Source organism: Lepidochelys kempii, chromosome 7, assembly GCF_965140265.1.
Source record: "Lepidochelys kempii isolate rLepKem1 chromosome 7, rLepKem1.hap2, whole genome shotgun sequence".
Lineage (NCBI taxonomy): Eukaryota > Metazoa > Chordata > Testudines > Cheloniidae > Lepidochelys > Lepidochelys kempii.
In genome coordinates, this window is record NC_133262.1 from 52,459,676 (window position 1) to 52,479,760 (window position 20,085).

Consider the following 20,085-nt stretch of genomic DNA (forward strand, 5'->3'; position numbering starts at 1 on the left):
TATGGAGTAGCCAGCTTCCACAGTGCAATTGCCACGCGCTTCTCCAACGGCAGGGCAGCTCTCATTCTCCTGTCCTTGCACCACAGGGCTGGTGTGAGCTCATCGCACAGTCCCAAGAATGTGGCTTTCCTCATGCAAAAGTTCTGCAGCCATGGCTCGTCATCCCAGACGCGCATCGTGATGTGATCCCAGGACTCAGTGCTTGTTTCCCGAGCTCAAAAGCAGCATTCCACAGGGGTCAGCACCTCTGTGAATGCCACAAGAAATCTCTTGCCATAGCTACTACGTGTGGCGAAATCCATGTTGCACTCCTCTTGCCTTTGCAGTTTAAGGAATAACTCCACTGCCACTCGTGATGGTCAGTGCGAACAGCATTCTTGTCAACAGCTAGGGATCCATTCCTGCAGCCAGAAAGAGGCAGGGCAGGGCACGCAGCACACAAACCGTTGAAAGATGGCACCAAATGCGGACGGAAACACAGGGATTGCTGGGATGCGAAGCAATGCATCACGGGACATTGAGACAGGACCCAGGATGCCCCACGACCCCTTCTGCCTTTCCACAAGTCTTGGCAGCAAAAAAGAAAGAGGTGCTCTGTGGGATAGCTGCCCAGAGTGCACCACTCCAAATAGCACTGCAAGTGTGAACACGCTATTGCACAGGCAGCTGTCGGTGTGAACCAACCACAGCAGTTTTCCTTTGACGCTCCCTAAGCAGCGCTGTAACTGCCGGCACTGTAAATTTGCCAGTGTAGACATGACCTAAGGCTAAAAACATGCAGGGGGGAAAACCCCCAAATGCTTATTCCTTATTTATTTAAAGCAACAAAAAGGAAAGCATAAGGCCAGTTTTTCAATTTTTTGCAGTTTACCTTTTAAAGATGTTAACCCCCTAAAGACTCTACCCAAGCTTCATGGCCTCACTTCAGCAGAGGGGGAGGATATAAGTGAGGTGATCAGAGGTCAGCAAGTGACAAGGCAACATAAAATACCATCACTTGTGAGCCCAATGCAATTGCTTGTAGACCCTAGCCAAACCAACATAGAATCATAGAATATCAGGGTTGGAAGAGACCTCAGGAGATCATCTAGTCCAACCCCCTGCTCAAAGCAGGACCAACCCCCAATTAAATCATCCCAGCCAGGGCTTTGTCAAGCCTGACCTTAAAAACTTCTAAGGAAGGAGATTCTACCACCTCCCTAGGTAACGCATTCCAGTGTTTCACCACCCTCCTAGTGAAAACGTTTTTCCTAATATCCAACCTAAACCTCCCCCACTGCAACTTGAGACCATTACTCCTTGTCCTGTCCTCTTCTACCACTGAGAATAGTCTAGAACCATCCTTTCTGGAACCACCTCTCAGGTAGTTGAAAGCAGCTATCAAATCCCCCCTCATTCTTCTCTTCTGCAGACTAAACAATCCCAGTTCCCTCAGCCTCTCCTCATAAGTCATGTGTTCCAGACCCCTAATCATTTTTGTTGCCCTTCGCTGGACTCTCTCCAATTTATCCACATCCTTCTTGTAGTGTGGGGCCCAAAACTGGACACAGTACTCCAGATGAGGCCTCACCAATGTCGAATAGAGGGGGACGATCACGTCCCTCGATCTGCTGGCTATGCCCCTACTTATACAGCCCAAAATGCCATTGGCCTTCTTGGCAACAAGGGCACACTGCTGACTCAGATCCAGCTTCTCGTCCACTGTCACCCCTAGGTCCTTTTCCGCAGAACTGCTGCCTAGCCATTCGGTCCCTAGTCTGTAGCGGTGCATTGGGTTCTTCCGTCCTAAGTGCAGGACCCTGCACTTATCCTTATTGAACCTCATCAGATTTCTTTTGGCCCAATCCTCCAATTTGTCTAGGTCCCTCTGTATCCTATCCCTGCCCTCCAGCGTATCTACCACTCCTCCCAGTTTAGTATCATCCGCAAACTTGCTGAGGGTGCAATCCACACCATCTTCCAGGTCATTTATGAAGATAGTGAACAAAACCGACCCCTGGGGCACTCCACTTGATACCGGCTGCCAACTAGACATGGAGCCATTGATCACTACCCATTGAGCCCGACAATCTAGCCAACTTTCTACCCACCTTATAGTGCATTCATCCAGCCCATACTTCTTTAACTTGCTGACAAGAATACTGTGGGAGACCGTGTCAAAAGCTTTGCTAAAGTCAAGAAACAATACATCCACTGCTTTCCCTTCATCCACAGAACCAGTAATCTCATCATAGAGGGAGATTAGATTAGTCAGGCATGACCTTCCCTTGGTGAATCCATGCTGACTGTTCCTGATCACTTTCCTCTCATGTAAGTGCTTCAGGATTGATTCTTTGAGGACCTGCTCCATGATTTTTCCGGGGACTGAGGTGAGACTGACTGGCCTGCATCTTATTACTATCCTTATTACGTTGTTTATATTTTAAGGGGGGGAAATAAAAACAATAAGTTACAAGAGAGCTTTAGAGACTTGTCAGGAAAGCCACCTGCTTACTTAGAATGTCTTTTGCAATAATCTCTTAACATACCTGTCATTGGAGAAGGGGGCACTACCTTCCTTTTTGTTTTTTTAAAAAATCCATCCTCTGGGTTATTGAAGAAATACTTCCGTGTCAGGAAAGACTGAAAACAAAAGAAAGAGCAAATTCTAACTGGGCTGGGAACCAGACAAGTACAACAGAGTTTACAAACAGCAGAATTTCTCTCGAATGTTCAGGATGCATGCTTGTCTTTTTTGCCTTTTTCATATTTCCTCCTTCCTCTCCTGCAGAGATGCAATAACCTCATGTACAGTCTTGCTCGGCTTTCCAGGTTTCATAGACTTTAAGGCTGGAAGGGACCATCCTAATCATCTAGAGTGACTTCCTGTACATTGCAGGCCACAGAACCCCATCCACACCCCTCCTATAATAGACCCCTAGGCTCTGGCTGAGTTACTGAAGTTCTCCAAATCATGATTTAAAGACTTCAAGTTACAGAGAATCCACCATTTACATTATTTTAAACCTGCAAGTGACCTGTGACCCATGCTGCAGAGGAAGACAAAAACCTGCCAGGATCTCTGCCAATCCTTCCCAACTCCAGATACAGCAATCAGTTGGATCTTGAGCACTTCAGCAAGACCCAACAGCCAGACACCTGGGAAAGAATTCTCTGTAGTAACTCAGAGGCCTCCCCAACTAGTGTCCCATCACTGGCCAGTGGGGATATTTGCTACTAGCAGTCGCAGAATGGCTACAAGACACTGTAGAAAGTTTCATCAGACCATCCCCTCCGTATGCTTATCAAGCTCAGCCTTGAAGCCAGTTAGGTTTTTCCCCTGGATCCCAGTAATTTCAATAACTGATTTGTATTTGGGCAGAGCTTCTGTCTTCAATGTCCCCCAGGTTAGTGTCTATCTCTGAAATTCCATTTGAGACATCCACATCTCAAACATTATTGACTGTTTCATGCACAGAAGCCATTTGCTCCCAAGGAGACTTACACCTTACTACATTTCTTTTTTTCTCAAAGATGGCTTCCCAATATTCTCAGAGACTGAGAACAAACTATTTATATTTTGAAAGAAATTAAATCAATGCTGATGGTGAATGTTTGATCCCGGTTGGGACCAATCAGCCCATGTCCCGTAACCTACTGCAGTGTTCCACATTACTGCTTTTCTTTTTAAACATGTAACATTTTATATACAAAATGAACACATAAATCTTACTACAAGAACCTTAACTACTTTAGGAACTGTCTGACATTTGAGCACAAGTCTCAACTTTAACAATGAATTAATGCTACTTTCTGCACTTAATATTTGAAAAAGATTTGGGGGTCGTGGTGGATAATCAGCGGAACATGAGATCCCAGGGCGACGCTGTGGCCAAAAAGGCTAATGCGATCCTTGGATGCATCAACAGTGGAATTTTGAGTAGGAGCAGAGAGATTATTTTACTTCTGTATTTGGCACTAATGGAATCCTGTGTCCAGTGCTGGTGCCCACAATTCAAGAAGGATGTTGATAAATTGGAGAGGGGTCAGAAAAGAGCCATGAAAATGATTAAAGGATTAGAATATAGTGGTAGACTCAAGGACATCAGTATATTTAGCCAACAAAGTGAAGATTAAGGAGTGACTTGATTACAGTCTATTAGTACTTACACAGGGAACAAATATTTGATAACAGACTCTTCAATCTAGGAGAGAAAAGATATAACAATGCCCCATGGCAGGAAGTTGAAGCAAGACAAATTGATACTGGAAATAAGGGGTAAAATTTTAACGGTGAAAGTAATTAAACACTGGAACAACTTACCAATGGTCGTGGTGGATTCTCCATCATTGATAATTTTTAAATAATGATTGGATGTTTTTCTAGATGTGCTCTAGGAATTATTTTCAGGGGAGGGTTCTGTAACTTGTGTTATACAGAAGGTGAGACTACATGATCACATTGGTCCCTTCTGGCTTAGGAATTTATAAATCTATGTTCATTTAGGTCATCATTCTCTCTATACAGACTTCATAAAAAGACTAAAGAAATTCAAATATGCAGCTTCACACATGTACATACCTGTTTTGGAATGTATTTTCCATTTTCTCTGAGGACTCTGCTTCGAATTAGGACTTGGCTAAAAAAAAGAAATCCATTATTGCAGGACTATCGAAGATCAATATTAGAGAAGAGTAGAAATGAGGGCTGCAAGTGAGCTCTAGGTAAACAACATGCTGGACAGTAATTGAGCTGAGAAAGGCTGACTCAGCAACATCTACCACACAAATATAAAGACAACTTCTTATTAATGGAAACTAATTTCCAGAGTATCAATTTTCACAGTTTGGAGCATCTCACTCATAAATCAGGATGGGTGAGGAATAAAAAGGTCACCTCTTCCTCCTCCTTCCAGATTGGGAAAAGAAGATTTCCTGAGAGGAGGACAAATTAAATTGTATCACATGCTGTATATGTACCCTTTGGAATGACATTTAGACTCCATGAAGCAGCTTCATGGATTTTTGGGCCTCCTTTAAGCAGAATTTTCTGACAGATAATAGCAGCTTCTTCTAGATCTAAAGGCAATTTTTATAGGAAAACCAAAAATATGTCTAGCATTAAATAGAGTTCATTAACCAAAATCTTTGCTGTCCCAACTTAAACAAGATTTAATAGGAAATGTATTGTGCAAAGCAGCACGAGAATCAGTGTAATTTTTTATACGTAAGAATAGATTCCTCAGTTAGCCTCAGTCTTCATTAAGAGGAAGTAGTGATACTGAGGGTAAATCAATGGCAAAATTAGTAGTACCCAATGAAAAAAATAGTTGCAGCTCGAGATCCAAACATGACTAGGGACAGCCAGACAAAAAAAGATAAATGAACATAATGAATGAATACTCCCTGTCTGTATTACCTTTACACTCTCCAGCCTGTTTTAAGAACTCCTTCCAACAAAGGCATCTTTCCACCCTTTTACAGCAGGATAATTGAGTTTACATAGAAATTATTCGCATGAACCAGGTCTTTGAGTCATCTAGTTCAATACCCTGTTTCCACTGTGGCCAGTGACAGAAACTTGGGAACCAAGGGAATTTTTTTCAGAATGTTCATGAAATCCTCGGATGCTATATGATAAGCACCTCATAAAGGTCCATGAGGAAATTAATACATAATAGGATTTGAATAGTACAGTAAATATGGCCTGGGGCCACACAGTGAATAAGGAAAAGAAATACTGGATATCTGTTCATTCAGTAAGCTCTATCCATCAAGTTCATTGAATGAGATGGGGTCCAGTGGAAAAATGTGATCATGTAATTAGAAATTGTTTCATATTGCATACAGACAAGGAGTCCAAATTAAGCTTGCACAAGCAACTTTAATCCTGGCATTTCCTTACTTTTGACTTTGCAAACTTAATGTTCTTTTATCCTAGCTTTATTAGAAAGGCCGTAGGAAAATTTTGGTGCACTTGTTAACTTACCTGTCAGACACTTGTTCCCTAGTGAGCTTTTTGTCACTTTGGAGCAAGATGGACACGTAGTGACGAATCATCCCAACAAAGAATGTTATGAAAACAATTGGAAGAACCACCCATAACCGGATATTGGAGTCCAGCAGCAGCTCTGGTTCGCTCATCTTTAGAGTAGATTCTGGTAAACAAAATGGACCTGATTATGCGTTACATCCTGAAGACACGTAGCACTTTCCACTCTTCATTCGGAAAAATGGTGTGTTCTGAACTTGTATTTGCTAGCATGTGGTGACTAACAGCAGCTAACTCATGATTTGGCTCATAATTGTTTTCAATTTTGTGAAATTGGTCCTTCTAAGGCACCAAGTCTATATATTTCTGGTCTGGACTTCATTCTGTTTGCACATTATAAATGTGATCAAGTCATGATGACTTGTACTTAAGCTACCATTAATTTTTAGTTCTGTGCTCCATTCCCTCTTCATCTATTAGGACAAAGTCTAATAAAGAATTCCCCTATGTCGGCTGCAACACTTTTTGAGTCAGGAAATTGCTATGTACAGTGTTTAGAAATTCCAGTGGTGGTTTAGTACTGGCAGCATGAGACCTCCAGTATGTGTTACTCAAACGGAAGTCCTCCATGATCACAGTTTTTCCCCCCCTATACATGATAGTAATTCCAATTCCTGTTGTTTGCTATCCAGGCTTTTAACACTAGTGTATAGGCAATTCAATCATTTCTTCTCTTCATATCCATTGGTTCCTTGATTCATTTTGTTTCAACATCTCAACTTTGTGCTCATTTTACCCTCTCCTTCTGCTATTAATTTAACCCCCTGACCTGACTACTCTGGTCAGCCTGTCCCTGAAGAGATTGGGCCACCTTCTGCTGAGGTGGAGGCCATCCAAATTACACAGCCCCCTCTTCCCATAGAGGAGGCCCAATGTTCCACATAACCAAAACCCTCCACTGTACGCCATTTACGTAGACAGTGGTTCACAGCTAGAATCTTCTGCCTTCCTTTGCTTGTAGGGCAGGTAGGAGCTTGGAAAAGGTCGCTTGAACATTCTTTTTCAGCATGCTTCTGAGTTCCCTGAACTCATATCTGTGAGCTATTCATTGACACAGTGTCATTAGTGCCAATTTGAACAATCACCCATAGCTCCTAGCCCGCTAACTTCAGAAGTGTGTCCAGTTTCATGTCTTGGCTCTGGGAAGGCACCACACTGCCTGACTCCTGCTGAATGTTCATTTGATTCTTGTGAGGACTGAGTTTCCTGCAAGGATCATCTGCCTTCCTTGGATGGTTGAGGACTGCTAACACTCATTAGAACTACAGACTGACTTGTCTTAACTGCAGTTTTATCTGCTGTTAGTCACCCTGTGATTGATAAGCCGAGTTATGAATACAGCGATTTTTCTTCTGATGATAAGGACGAAGAGCATCAAAAATTACCCATCCATTACATGCAAGAAGGGAAGTTAAAGCAACAGTAGCAGTGGGGAACTGTTTGATCCTCAGGGTTGGTGTGTGTGGGCACCATGCCCCATTTGCCACGTGCCAGCGCCCATCACTTCTACTGTCCCCTGCCCAGCAAAGAGATCCCAGCCCCCTCCCCAGCCCAACAGCCGCATGCTGCAACCAGTCCAGCACAGAGACCGCAGTCTCCTCCCAAGCCCGACAGCTGCCTGCTACCCCCTGCCCGGCACAGAGACTTCAGCCCCTTCACTGGCCTGACAGCTGCCTGCTGACCCCTACCCAGCACAGAGACCTCAGCTAACTCCCTGGCCGGATATCCACCTGCTGCCCCCAGTCCAGCAGAGAGACCCCAGCTCCCTCCCTGGCCTGACAGCCGCCTACTGCCCCCTACCCAGTACAGAGACCCCAACCCCTTCTCCAGCCCAACAGCCACCTACTGCCCCGTGCCCAGCACAGAGACCTTAGCCCCCTCCCCGGCCCGACATCCACCTCCCGCCCTCAGCCCAGCAGAGAGACCCCAGCCCCCTCCCCAGCCTAACAGCTGCCTAGTGCACCATGCCTGGCACAAAGACCTTAGACCCCTCCCTGGCCTGACAGCCACCTATTGCCCTGTGCCTGGAACTGAGACCCCAGCCCCTTCCCCGGTCTGACTGGCACCTACTGCCCACTGCCAGGCACTGAGATCCCAGCTCCCCCGCGGCCCAACAGTCACCTACTGCCCCCTGCCCGGCACAGAGACCCCAGCCCCCTCCCCAGCCCAACAGCACCTACTGCCCCATGCCCAGCACAGAGACCCTAACCCTTTCCCTGGCCGGACAGCACCTACTGCCCCCTGCTGGGCCAGAGGCTCCAGGCTCCTCCCTGGCCCGACAATCACCTAGTGCCCCCAGCCCAGCACAGAGACCCTGTGATGTTCTGTACCTCGGGGGATCATCCAGTACCCCCATGTTCATTCTTATAATATGTTTGTGTGGTATCTAATGCAAAGTTTGTCATGTTGGGTGTCTTTAGAAGGCTTATGATGTACTGAGCATTGTTGTTATGGTAATGTTATGGATTGTAATTTCATGTATATAGTTATGAGGCTGAAAATGCATCCTCATGGCCTAAAGCAAACCCAAGCAAAAACTCTCCAGAAGCAGAGGAGCAGTTCACACCTCATCGGGGCATGTATGGGACAACCCAGCCCAGCCTCACAGGAACAAAGGGCACTGGCCTAGGCAACAACAAAGGATCTGTTGGACTCTCGAGTGAGTCACCCCCCTTCCTTTGGTCAGTTTGAGAATGCGATGAGGTAGTGCTCACTTGACTTGGGGGGGGGGAGGGGCAAAGCCAAGAGGGAAGAAAGGACATGACAAAAGGGAGAGACGTTTGCCATGCCCTTCTCTCTTCCACCTTCATCTACAGACATCACCACGAAGCGATTGAAGCGCTGATCAAAGGGGAGAGCCTGGCTGAAGAGCAACCAGCCAGCCTGTTGTGAGAAGTTTGTAAGGGTACTGAAAGTGTTAAGATCAGCTTAGAATGTGTTTTGTTTTTATTACATTTGACCGACTCTGACTTTTTGTGTTTTGATTTATAATCACTTAAAATCTGTCTTTCATAGTTAATAAATGTGTTCGATATTTATTCTACCTGAAGCAGTGCATTTGGTCTGAAGCGTGTCAGAGACTCCCCTGGGGATAACAAGCCTGGTACATAAAATGATGAATTCATATGAGCTTGCAGCGTCCAGTGAGCATAACTTGACAACTGCAACACAGAAGTTCCTAGAGTTGTGTCTGGGACCGGAGATATTGGTTAGTGTCATTCGGCTGCAAGTCGCTGGGAGCAGCTTACATGCCAGAGGCAGTGCGTGAACAGCCCAGGAGTGGGGGTTCTCACAGCAGAGCAGGGTAAGGCTGGTTCCCAGAGTCAAGGATTGGGGTGACCTAGAAGATCACTGGTCCAGATGACACCAGAAGGGACCGTCACAGATCCTAACCACCTCCCTGGCCCAACAGCCACCTGCTGCCTTGTGCCCGGCCCAAAGACCCCAACTCCCTCCCGGGCTGGACAGCCACCTACTGCCCCCTGCCCAGCACAGAGACCCCAGCCCCCTCCTCGGCCTGACAGCCGCCTACTGCTCCCTGCCCAGCACAGAGACCCCAGCCCCCTCCCCGGCCCAACAGCCGCCTACTGCCCCCTACCCAGCACAGAGACCCCAGCCCCCTCCTCGGCCCGACAGCCGCCTACTGCTCCCTGCCCAGCACAGAGACCCCAGCCCCCTCCCCGGCCCGACAGCCGCCTACTGCCCCCTACCCAGCACAGAGACCCCAGCCCCCTCCTCGGCCCGACAGCCGCCTACTGCCCCCTACCCAGCACAGAGACCCCAGCCCCCTCCTCGGCCCGACAGCCGCCTACTGCCCCCTACCCAGCACAGAGACCCCAGCCCCCTCCCCGGCCCGACAGCCGCCTACTGCCCCCTACCCAGCACAGAGACCCCAGCCCCCTCCCCGGCCCGACAGCCGCCTACTGCCCCCTACCCAGCACAGAGACCCCAGCCCCCTCCTCGGCCCGACAGCCGCCTACTGCCCCCTACCCAGCACAGAGACCCCCAGGCCCCCCCCGGCCCGACAGCCGCCTACTGCCCCCTACCCAGCACAGAGACCCCCAGGCCCCCCCCGGCCCGACAGCCGCCTACTGCCCCCTACCCAGCACAGAGACCCCAGCCCCCTCCTCGGCCCGACAGCCGCCTACTGCCCCCTACCCAGCACAGAGACCCCAGCCCCCTCCCCGGCCCGACAGCCGCCTACTGCCCCCTACCCAGCACAGAGACCCCAGCCCCCTCCCCGGCCCGACAGCCGCCTACTGCCCCCTACCCAGCACAGAGACCCCAGCCCCCTCCTCGGCCCGACAGCCGCCTACTGCCCCCTACCCAGCACAGAGACCCCCAGGCCCCCCCCGGCCCGACAGCCGCCTACTGCCCCCTACCCAGCACAGAGACCCCAGCCCCCTCCCCGGCCCGACAGCCGCCTACTGCCCCCTACCCAGCACAGAGACCCCAGCCCCCTCCCCGGGCCTTAGCCCCTCCTCACCCTTCGCCTTGACTCCGCTTCCGGGATTGATTGAACGCAGCCTTTCCGTGAGGTCCAGGAAATACGTAATTGTTAGGTCATCATGGCGAGACAGGACTCACTGCCTGGCGGGAAACACGAGTAGAGTCTGGAGCTGTCAGCGCGAACGGTAACCGCGGTTCTGTGGCCGTGGGGATGTCTCCTACGGGCCGCAGGGCCTCCCGCTTCCCTTCCTCCTCCGCTCCTCGGCCCGGTCTCCATGGTAGCGGGTGTTTGGGGGGATGGTGCCCTCCGTCTCCATGGCAAAGAGGTTTATGGGGGTATGGTGCCCTCCCCCCGTCTCTGTGGTAACGGTGTCGGGGGTTGGTGCCCTTCCACGTCTCTGTGGTAACAGTGAGTTGGCACTAGTAACCCCCCCACGTCTCTGTGGTAGCGGGGTATGTGTGTGGGGGGGTACTACCCTCCCACGTCTCTGTGGTAGCGGGGTATGTGTGTGGGGATAGTGCCCTCCCACGTCTCTGTGGTAGCGAGGTGTGTGTGTGGGGATAGTGCCCTCCCACGTCTCTGTGGTAGTGGGGGGTGTGGCTGGATAGTCCCCTCCCACGTCTCTGTGGTAGCGGGCTGCGTGCGGGGATGGTTCCACTCCGCATTTCCATGGCAATGGGCAGTTATGCACAGCCGATAATGGGGTGTGTGTGGGGTATGGTCTCTGTGACTTCTGTGCTAGTGGGATGTTTGTGGGGATGGTGCCCCCTGACATCTCTGTGCTAGTGGGATGTTTGTGGGGATGGTGCCCCCTGACATCTCTGTGTTAGTGGGATGTTTGTGGGGATGGTGCCCCCTGACATCTCTGTGCTAGTGGGATGTTTGTGGGGATGGTGCCCCCTGACATCTCTGTGCTAGTGGGGTGTTTGTGGGGATGGTGCCCCCTGACATCTCTGTGCTAGTGGGGTGTTTGTGGGGATGGTGCCCCCTGACATCTCTGTGCTAGTGGGATGTTTGTGGGGATGGTGCCCCCTGACATCTCTGTGCTAGTGGGGTGTTTGTGGGGATGGTGCCCCCTGACATCTCTGTGCTAGTGGGGTGTTTGTGGGGATGGTGCCCCCTGACATCTCTGTGCTAGTGGGGTGTTTGTGGGGATGGTGCCCCCTGACATCTCTGTGCTAGTGGGGTGTTTGTGGGGATGGTGCCCCCTGACATCTCTGTGCTAGTGGGGTGTTTGTGGGGATGGTGCCCCCTGCATCTCCGTGGTAGTGGGCTATGTGCGGGGATAGTGTCCCCCCACGTCTCTGTGGCAATGTGGTGTGCGTGGGGATTGTGCCCCTTCATGTCTCCGAGATAGCGGGTTGTGAGGCGGATGGTGCCCCGCACATTTCTGTGATAAAGGGGTGTGTGTGGGTATGGTGCTCTCCCACATCTCCATTGCAGCGGGATGTGGAGGGGATGGTTCCCCCCGTCTCTGTGGTAGCGGGGTGTATGTGGGGATGGTTCCTCACAACACCTCTGTGGTAACTGGGTGTGTGGGGGGATGGTGCCCCCCCACATCTCCATGGTAACAAAGTGTGTGGGGGGATGGTGCCCTCCCACATCTCTGTGGTAGCGGGGTGTGTGTGGGGATGATTCTCCCCCATCTCTGTGGTAATGGAGAGTGTGCGGGGATGGTGCCCCCCCCACGACTCTGTGGTAATGGAGTGTGTGGGTGGGGATGGTGTCTTCCCCCGTTTCTGTGGTTGTGGGGGGATGGTTCTCCTCTGCGTCTCCGTGGTAGCAGGCTGTGTGCAGGGATGGTGCCTTCCATGTCTCCGTGGTAACATGGTGTGTGCGGGCATCGTGTCCCCCCACCTCTCCATGGCAATGGGCAGTGTGTGGGGATTGTGCCCCTTCACGTCTCAGTGGCAATGCAGTGTGTGTGCGTATGGTCCTCTCCCATGTCTCCGTTGTAGCGAGGTGTGTGGGGGGGATGGTGCCCGCCATGTGTCTTGCTGGAAATGGTGCCCCCTGTCTCCATGGTAATGAGGTTTGTAGGGGGATGGTGCCCATCCATGTCTCTGTGGTAGGGGTCTGTGTGTGGGGATGGTTCCTCCCTGTCTCCGTGTATGGTGGTGATGGTGCTCTTCCACATCGGTGTAATAGTGGGGTGTGTGCGGGTTTTCCTCTGCATCTCTGTGGTAGCGGGCTGTGTGCAGGGATGGTTCTACTCCACATCTCCATGGCAATGGGCAGTTATGCACAGCTGGTAATGGGATGTGTGGGGGGATGGAAAAATCATGGAGCAGGTCCTCAAGGAATCAATTCTGAAGCACTTAGAGGAGAGGAAAGTGATCAGGAACAGTCAGCATGGATTCACCAAGGGCAAGTCATGCCTGACTAATCTAATTGCCTTCTATGACAAGATAACTGGCTCTGTGGATGAGGGGAAAGCAGTTGATGTGTTATTCCTTGACTTTAGCAAAGCTTTTGTATGGTCTCCCACAGTATTCTTGCCAGCTGGATGAATGGACTATAAGGTGGATAGACAGCTGGCCAGATCGTCGGGCTCAATGGGTAGTGATCAATGACTCCATGTCTAGTTGGCAGTCGGTATCAATCGGAGTGCCCCAAGGGTCGGTCCTGGGGCCGGTTTTGTTCAATATCTTCATTAATGATCTGGAAGATGGGGTGGACTTCACCCTCAGCAAGTTTGCAGATGACACTAAACTGGGAGGCGTGGTAGATACGCTGGAGGGTAGGGATAGGATACAGAGGGACCTAGACAAATTGGAGGATTGGGCCAAAAGAAATCTGATAAGGTTCAACAAGGAAAAAAGCAGAGTTCTGCACTTAGGATGGAAGAATCCCATTCACCGCTACAGACTAGGGACCAAATGGTTAGGCAGCAGTTCTGCAGAAAAGGACCTAGGGGTGACAGTGGACGAGAAGCTGGATATGAGTCAACAGTGTGCCCTTGTTGCCAAGAAGGCTAACAGCATTTTGGACTGTATAAGATGGGGCATTGCCAGCAGATCGAGGGACGTGATCATTCCCCTCAATTCGACATTGTTGAGGCCTCATCTGGAGTACTGTGTCCAGTTTTGTGCCCCACACTAAAAGAAGGATGTGGAAAAATTGGAACGTGTCCAGCATAAGGCAACCAAAACGATTAGGGGACTGGAACGCATGACTTATGAGGAGAGGCTGAGGGAACTGGGTTTGTTTAGTCTGCAGAAGAGAAGAATGAGGGGGGATTTGATATTTGCTTTCAACTACCTGAAAGGGGTTTCCAAAGAGGATTGCTCTAGACTGTTCTCAGTGGTAGCAGATGACAGAACAAGGAGTAATCTCAAATTGCAGTGGGGGAGGTTTAAGTTGGATATTAGGGAAAACTTTTTTACTAGGAGGGTGGTGAAACACTGGAATGCGTTACCTAGGGAGGTGGTGGAATCTCCTTCCTTTGAGGTTTTTTAAGGTCAGGCTTGACAAAGCCCTGGCTGGGATGATTTAGTTGGGGGTTGGTCCTGCTTTGAGCAGGGGGTTGGACTAGATGACCTTCTGAGGTCCCTTCCAACCCTGATATTCTATGATTCTGTGATGGAGCCCCCCACGTCTCTGTGGCAGCGGGGTGTATGAGGGGATGGTGCCCTCCCACATCTCCATGGCAATGGGCCGTGTGTGGGGATGGTGCCTCTCCATGTCTCCGAGATAGTGGGATGTGGGGGGGATGGTGCCCCCCACATTTCTGTGGTAATGGGGTGTGTGCGGGGATGGTGTCCCCCCATTTCTCCTTGGCAACGACTCTGTGATAGCGGGGTGTGTGTGGGGATGGTGCTTGAATGAGGTGAATTGAAAAATACTATTTCTATATCATTTTTACAGTGCAAATTTTTGTAATAAAAATAATATAAAGTGAGCACTGTACACTTTGTATTCTGTGTTGTAATAGAAATTAATATATTTGAAAATGTAGAAAAAATCCAAAAATATTTAATACATTTCAATTGGTATTCTGTTGTTTAACAGTGCAATTATTAGCAATTAATTTTTTTAATCACAGCTAATTTTTTTTTTAGTTAATCACGTGAGTTAACTGCGATTAATCAACAGCCCTAGTTAAAAGTCCTTTTGGGTCCTACATCCATCCCTGATTTTATTTGCCATTTTAAAAAATGATTTTTCAATAATATTTTCCTATTTAAGAACAAACTCTTTTTCTCTCTCTCCTATTGCTGTGTGAAAAACTAACAGAAACAGCAAGGGGAAGTGACTGACTAACTGATTGTAGTGCAGAGGGCTGGGGAAAATGAGAGACTAAAACCAGTGTGCTCTCAAATGTGCAAAATAACCAAAGTGAAATAATAGAGAAAAATACTCCATAGGTTCATAGATTTTAAGGCCAGAAGGGATCATTGTGATCATCTAGTCCAGTGGCTCTCAAGCTTTCCAGACTACTGTACCCCTTTCAGGAGTCTGATTAGTCTTGTGTACCCACGAGTTTCACCTCACTTAAAAACTACCAGCTTACAAAATCAGATATAAAAATACAAAAGTGTCATAGAACATTATTACTAAAACATTGCTTACATTCTCATTATTACTATATAATTATAAAATCAAGTGGAATATAAATATTGTACTTACATTTCATTGTATAGGATATAGGGCAGTATAAACAAGTCATTGTATAAAATTTTAGTTTGTACTGACTTCGCTAGTGCTTTTTACGTAGCCTGTGGTAAAACTAGTTAAATATCGAGATGAGTTGATGTACCCCCTGGAAGACCGCTGTGTACCCCTTGGGGTATGTGTACCTGTGGTTGAGAACCACTGGTCTAGTCTGACCTGCATAACATAGGCCATAGAACTTCCCCAAAATAATTCCTACAACATATTGTTCTCTTCTGATAGCTACATTAATACGTAAAATTAGTGTATTTGTGATAATGATAGGTAAAATGCATTTAAAATAGGGATGTAAATAGCGTTTAGAAAAAGTAACATTTTAAACTATTAAAATTATATTGATTAAACATTTAACTGTTAAGGAGTTCACAATACAGGCTCCGGAACTAGGGTTGTTGCATCACCCTCACATTCTATGCTGGGTTTTGCTGTTGGTCTTGTGCCCGGGGTCCTGGCTGCTGGCCCCAGCCTCAACCCCCTTATCGTTTACTGAATACATTACTGGTAAGGCTGATGCTTATCGGTTAATCGGTTACCATTTTACATCCTAATTCAAAAAGTGTGTTTTGTTAGCTTTGTCCCTTTTTTATATACTTTCCTTTACACAAAATTAAAAAAGAATTACATATAATAGAGAACAAGCAGTACTTGTGGCACCTTAGAGACTAACTGTCTCTAAGGTGCCACAAGTAATCGTCGTTTTTTCTGCTGGTACAGACTAACACGGCTACTACTCTGAAACATATAATAGAGAGTAATGCTAGATATGTGTCTGAAAGATATAGAAACAAAGTATCTCTCTCCTAGGTACTTATAATGTGCCCATAATCTTAGTAAGTGATGGTAGCTATATTATTTGAGAAATCTAATGTGATGATGTAATTGAAGATTGTATCATGATGTGTGCACACAAGGGAATAGAGTGATGGTTGCATGTTCAGCCTTGGCTTTGGGATTTACTGACATTTGACTGTTTAACTGCGTAGACTTGTAATGTCGGAGTTTCTTTTGGTTACTCCAGTTAACTCACCATTTAATTCAACTGGCAGTTGAAAGAAACACAGAAACTCAGAACCTGGTGTTCTGATAAAAAAAAGAGCTACACCATGCTATTTCAGTGTAACTGGAATTCCTTGACATCAGTCTGCATTGAAGAGGTGTTTGTGCAAAGAATAATGCTGGTTAATCCGATCTCATTTCCTTTGAATGGGCAGTCTGCATTCCTGGAGCACTTTTCCTTCACTATATCCTATCCTCTATTCACTTTTGATTTGTTTACAAATTTTAAAGTAAAAACTGATCTCTGCCTAGTTGCTAATTGTTTTTTTTAATATTATTCTAGGATACAACAAAGATTTTGTTGCCATGGTTTCAAAACGAAAATTGTCCAAATCTGATGCTCATGGGGACAGTCTGATTGCAGAATTACCACGTATGTGTAGCAAACTCCTCTTATTTGAAGTGAAATTCCTTTGGTAGAGGGCAACAGTTCACAGGCAGGGTGCATAGAAGTTTTCTAGTAAAGTGACGGGTTGTGCAGAATGGCCCCACAGAATATAAAATGGTAACGTTTGATAAGCCACAGTACAATGAAAAATAACAAAACCAAGGGTGTTACCAGGTCTGAAAAATCTGATTGCCTCTTTTCCTCCATCTCTGCATTTATGTCTCTCTGGACTGATGGGAGCAAGCCTCAGTGCCATTAGAGGGAAGTAGTAAGCCCCTCCTTCCCCCAAAATAAGCCCATTCTACCAAAATCACAGATTTTAAAAAAAACAGCCACCTCTCTACTGAATGGGGGAAGGAGAAAGCAACTTCATTTTCACTCTAGTAAATGTGCAAGGTGCTCAGATATCCCAGTGATAGACAAGGTAGAAGAACCGAGATAGAGAGTAAACTCTTCAGGGCAGGGATGTGCCTCCTACAGATGCCTGTAAATAAAGTACCTAGCATGCTGGTGGTGCTGTACAAATAATAACTAAGGCATTGCATAATTCATATGTGTTGGCCAAGCTTGTTGCACAGCTTAGGGGCTCCTTGTTTTTCTCTATTCGCCCCCACTCCACCCCTGCAAGCTCCCTGTGTGACACTCTCCCATCCCCTTCTATTACACTGGGACTCTCTTCAACTCCCCTCTATCTCCCTCCTGCTACGAGTTCTATGTGCTGCATGTCCCTCTCCCATACCAGAGTTCCCCATTGTCCCCACATGCCAGTGGCTTGATTTCCCCCCCATTTCCACTCTGCCCCATGCCTCCTCTTCGCCCCCATTCTAGGGGCTGTGTGTGCCTCCCCTTCCCCCATACCAGGTTTTCCCAGGCTTCCTCCCCACCGGGGTTCTCTGTGCCCCCATTCTTCCCTCCCCCATTCCTGGGTCCCCCATACTCTCCACCACGGCAGGAGCTCTGTATGTACTCCTAGACCCCTTTCTCCCATACAAAGGTCCCCCAATCTCCCCCCCCGAGGAGTTCTGTGTGCCCCATTCCCCTCTCCCCGTTTTCACCTTCCCTCTCATGCCTGTGTGGTCCCCACTTACCTTATTCCAGAGTCTCCCATTCTCCCTCACATGCCAGAGTCTCTGTGTGCACTCCTGTTCCCACCTTCACCCATGCCCCCCAGTCTGTCTCCCCCACCATACCAGGATCCCCCATTCTCTCTTTCACCAGGAGTTCTGTGTACTCTCCCTTTCTCCCTCCCCTCATTCCAGTGTCGCCCATGTCCATTCTCTGTGGCAGGAGTTCTGTGGCGTCCCCCATTCCTCCTTCCCTCTATGGCAGGGCCTCTTGGTGAACCCTTATTACCCGGCTTTCCCCATTTTCCCCCCCATGCTAGGGCTTTGGGTGTCCTCCTCCCATCCCTCTCCCAGCATCCCCCATTCCCCCCCCCCCATGCCAATGGATGTGTTCATGTCCTTCTCCATTCCCCCTTCCCCCCAATTACTTTCTGTCTGGGAGCCAAGGTGGGTGAGGTAATATCTTTTATTGGACAAATTTCTGTAGGTGAGAGAGACAAGCTTTCCAGCTTACACAAGTCATGCAGGGTGCCAAGATGTTACACTCTGTTGTAGGGGTGGGCAAACTTTTTGGCCTGAGGGCCACATCGGGGTTCCAAAACTATATGGAGGGCCGGGTAGGGAAGGCTGTGCCTCCCGAAACAGCCTAGCCCTGCCCCCTCCCAGTTCCTGCCCCTGGACTGCCCCCCTCAGAACCCTGACCCATCCAACCCCCCCTGCTCCTTGTCCACTGACTGCCCCCTCCTCGGATCCCCACCCCCTAACTGCCCCCCTGAGACCCCACCCCCATCCAACCCCCTTGCTTCCTGTCCCCTGACTGCCCTGACCCCTATTCACACCCCCGCCCCTTGACAGGCCCCCTGGGACTCCCACGCCTATTGAACCGCCCCCTGCTCCCTGTCCTCTGACTGTCCCCGGGACTCCATGCCCCTTATTCAACCTCCCTGCTCCCCGCCCCCTTACCATGCCATTCAGAGCAGCAGGCCTGGCAGCTGTGCTGCCTGGCTGGAGCCCGCCACGCTGCCCGTCAGGAGCTTGCAGCCCCGCCACCCAGAGTACTAGCGGCACGGCGAGCTGAGGCTGTGGGGGAGGGGGGACAGAGGAGGAGGGCCCGGGGGCTAACCTCCCCAGCTGGGAGCTCATGGGCTGGGCAGAATTGTCCTGTGGGCCATAGTTTGCCCTATTGGGATGTTGCTCTATTGGGAGGATGGGCAGAGCTGAGATGGGGTATTGTTTTGCTGGAAGGCGTTAATGAGTGCCATCAGCTTGTTGTTTGATAAACAATTGCAGAGGTGCTTGAGGCTATGTCTGTGCTAAAATACTAGCAGGGGCTTTATGTGTCTCTGTCCCCCCCTTTTCCCCCAAATTAATAAGCATTGATGAGTTGGAATTGATTGGATGTGTATTTAAAAGTGATTGCCTCATAGACAGGTTTCAGAGGAGTCACAGAGACCCCCTTGGGACTGTCGCCTGATGTGCTGAAACTACCTCTGAGCCCATCTTCCCTGCCAGCTTGGGACTTCAGAACCCTGTTTTGTTGAGCCAGACACACAAGCCTGCTGCAACACAGACTGAACAATGCCCCCAAAGCTGCAGACTTAACTGAAAACAGCTTAGCAGGTCACCTCTCTCCAGCACCCAGCTCCTAATGGGATTCAAACCCCAAATAAATCCGTTTTACTCTGTATAAAGCTTATACAGAGTAAACTCATAAATTGTCCGCCCTCTATAACACTGATAGAGAGAGATGCACAGCTGTTTGCCTCACAGACAGAGAGACAGAGACATGCCATCAAGTTGAGTTCAAGGCCTTCCAAGCTCAGCCAATAATTTGTTAATTGTGACAGTGGCTTTAAAGAAAATGTTGGTATTAAACCAGATGCTTTAGGTCATGAACAGACCACCAGCTGGGGCCAGTAAGAAATTTCTCCTTATGCGCCTAAGTGTTTTATATCTTCCTCCTAAATGTCTGCTATTGATCACTGTCGGAGACAGCAGCGGAGTGGATAGACCACTCGTCTGACCCTCAAAGGTAATGCCTCTCTTCACAGAATATCTTGAGGTATGGCTAATTTTGAGTTAGTGAATTCTCTTAAGGAACCCCACTCCTTATTGCATCTGTTTATCCTACAATAATAAGCCTTGCTTTCCAGAAACAAAAAAGTCTCGGATCTCTTGCAAGGAGAAGACCTCTGCCGAAGATGGAGCGGTGGAGAATGATAGCATCTTTGTACAGCTCATCAAAACAGCAGGAATTACTCTGAATTCTGGGGAGAGGCAGAATGACATAGGTATGGATTTAGCATTCTGTGCTGTATTTAGCTGTGGATGTATATATCTATCCAAAAAGCAACATTAAAAGGAGTTTAGGGTGACAGAATAAAACACTCAACTCAGGAAGCACCAAAGTTAAAGTCAACCT

General features: G+C 48.5%; 2 protein-coding genes across 8 annotated transcripts in view; one reads left to right on the top strand and one right to left on the bottom strand.

The window, feature by feature from the left end:
- Nucleotides 1–10,726, bottom strand: part of EMC3 (ER membrane protein complex subunit 3) — a 31,998-nt gene extending 21,272 nt beyond the window's left edge. Inside the window, exons 1-4 of the mRNA XM_073352758.1 lie at nucleotides 10,518–10,726; nucleotides 5,969–6,137; nucleotides 4,562–4,619; nucleotides 2,529–2,622 (exon numbers count right to left, since the gene is read on the bottom strand). Of these exons, the coding sequence (XP_073208859.1) occupies nucleotides 2,529–2,622; nucleotides 4,562–4,619; nucleotides 5,969–6,123 (307 nt within the window). The 5' untranslated portion in view covers nucleotides 6,124–6,137; nucleotides 10,518–10,726. The remainder of the gene's footprint in view (nucleotides 1–2,528; nucleotides 2,623–4,561; nucleotides 4,620–5,968; nucleotides 6,138–10,517) is intronic.
- The window catches only part of FANCD2 (FA complementation group D2), a 188,664-nt gene continuing 179,140 nt past the window's right edge, over nucleotides 10,562–20,085 (top strand). For 2 of the 7 annotated variants that reach the window (XM_073352718.1, XM_073352720.1), the window contains exons 1-3: nucleotides 10,565–10,665; nucleotides 16,495–16,584; nucleotides 19,817–19,954. In XM_073352718.1, the coding sequence (XP_073208819.1) occupies nucleotides 16,518–16,584; nucleotides 19,817–19,954 (205 nt within the window). In that variant the 5' untranslated portion in view covers nucleotides 10,565–10,665; nucleotides 16,495–16,517. Of the gene's footprint in view, nucleotides 10,666–16,494; nucleotides 16,585–19,816; nucleotides 19,955–20,085 lie in introns of all 7 variants that reach the window. The other 5 variants (XM_073352721.1, XM_073352722.1, XM_073352723.1 and 2 more) reach the window with 4 other exon arrangements.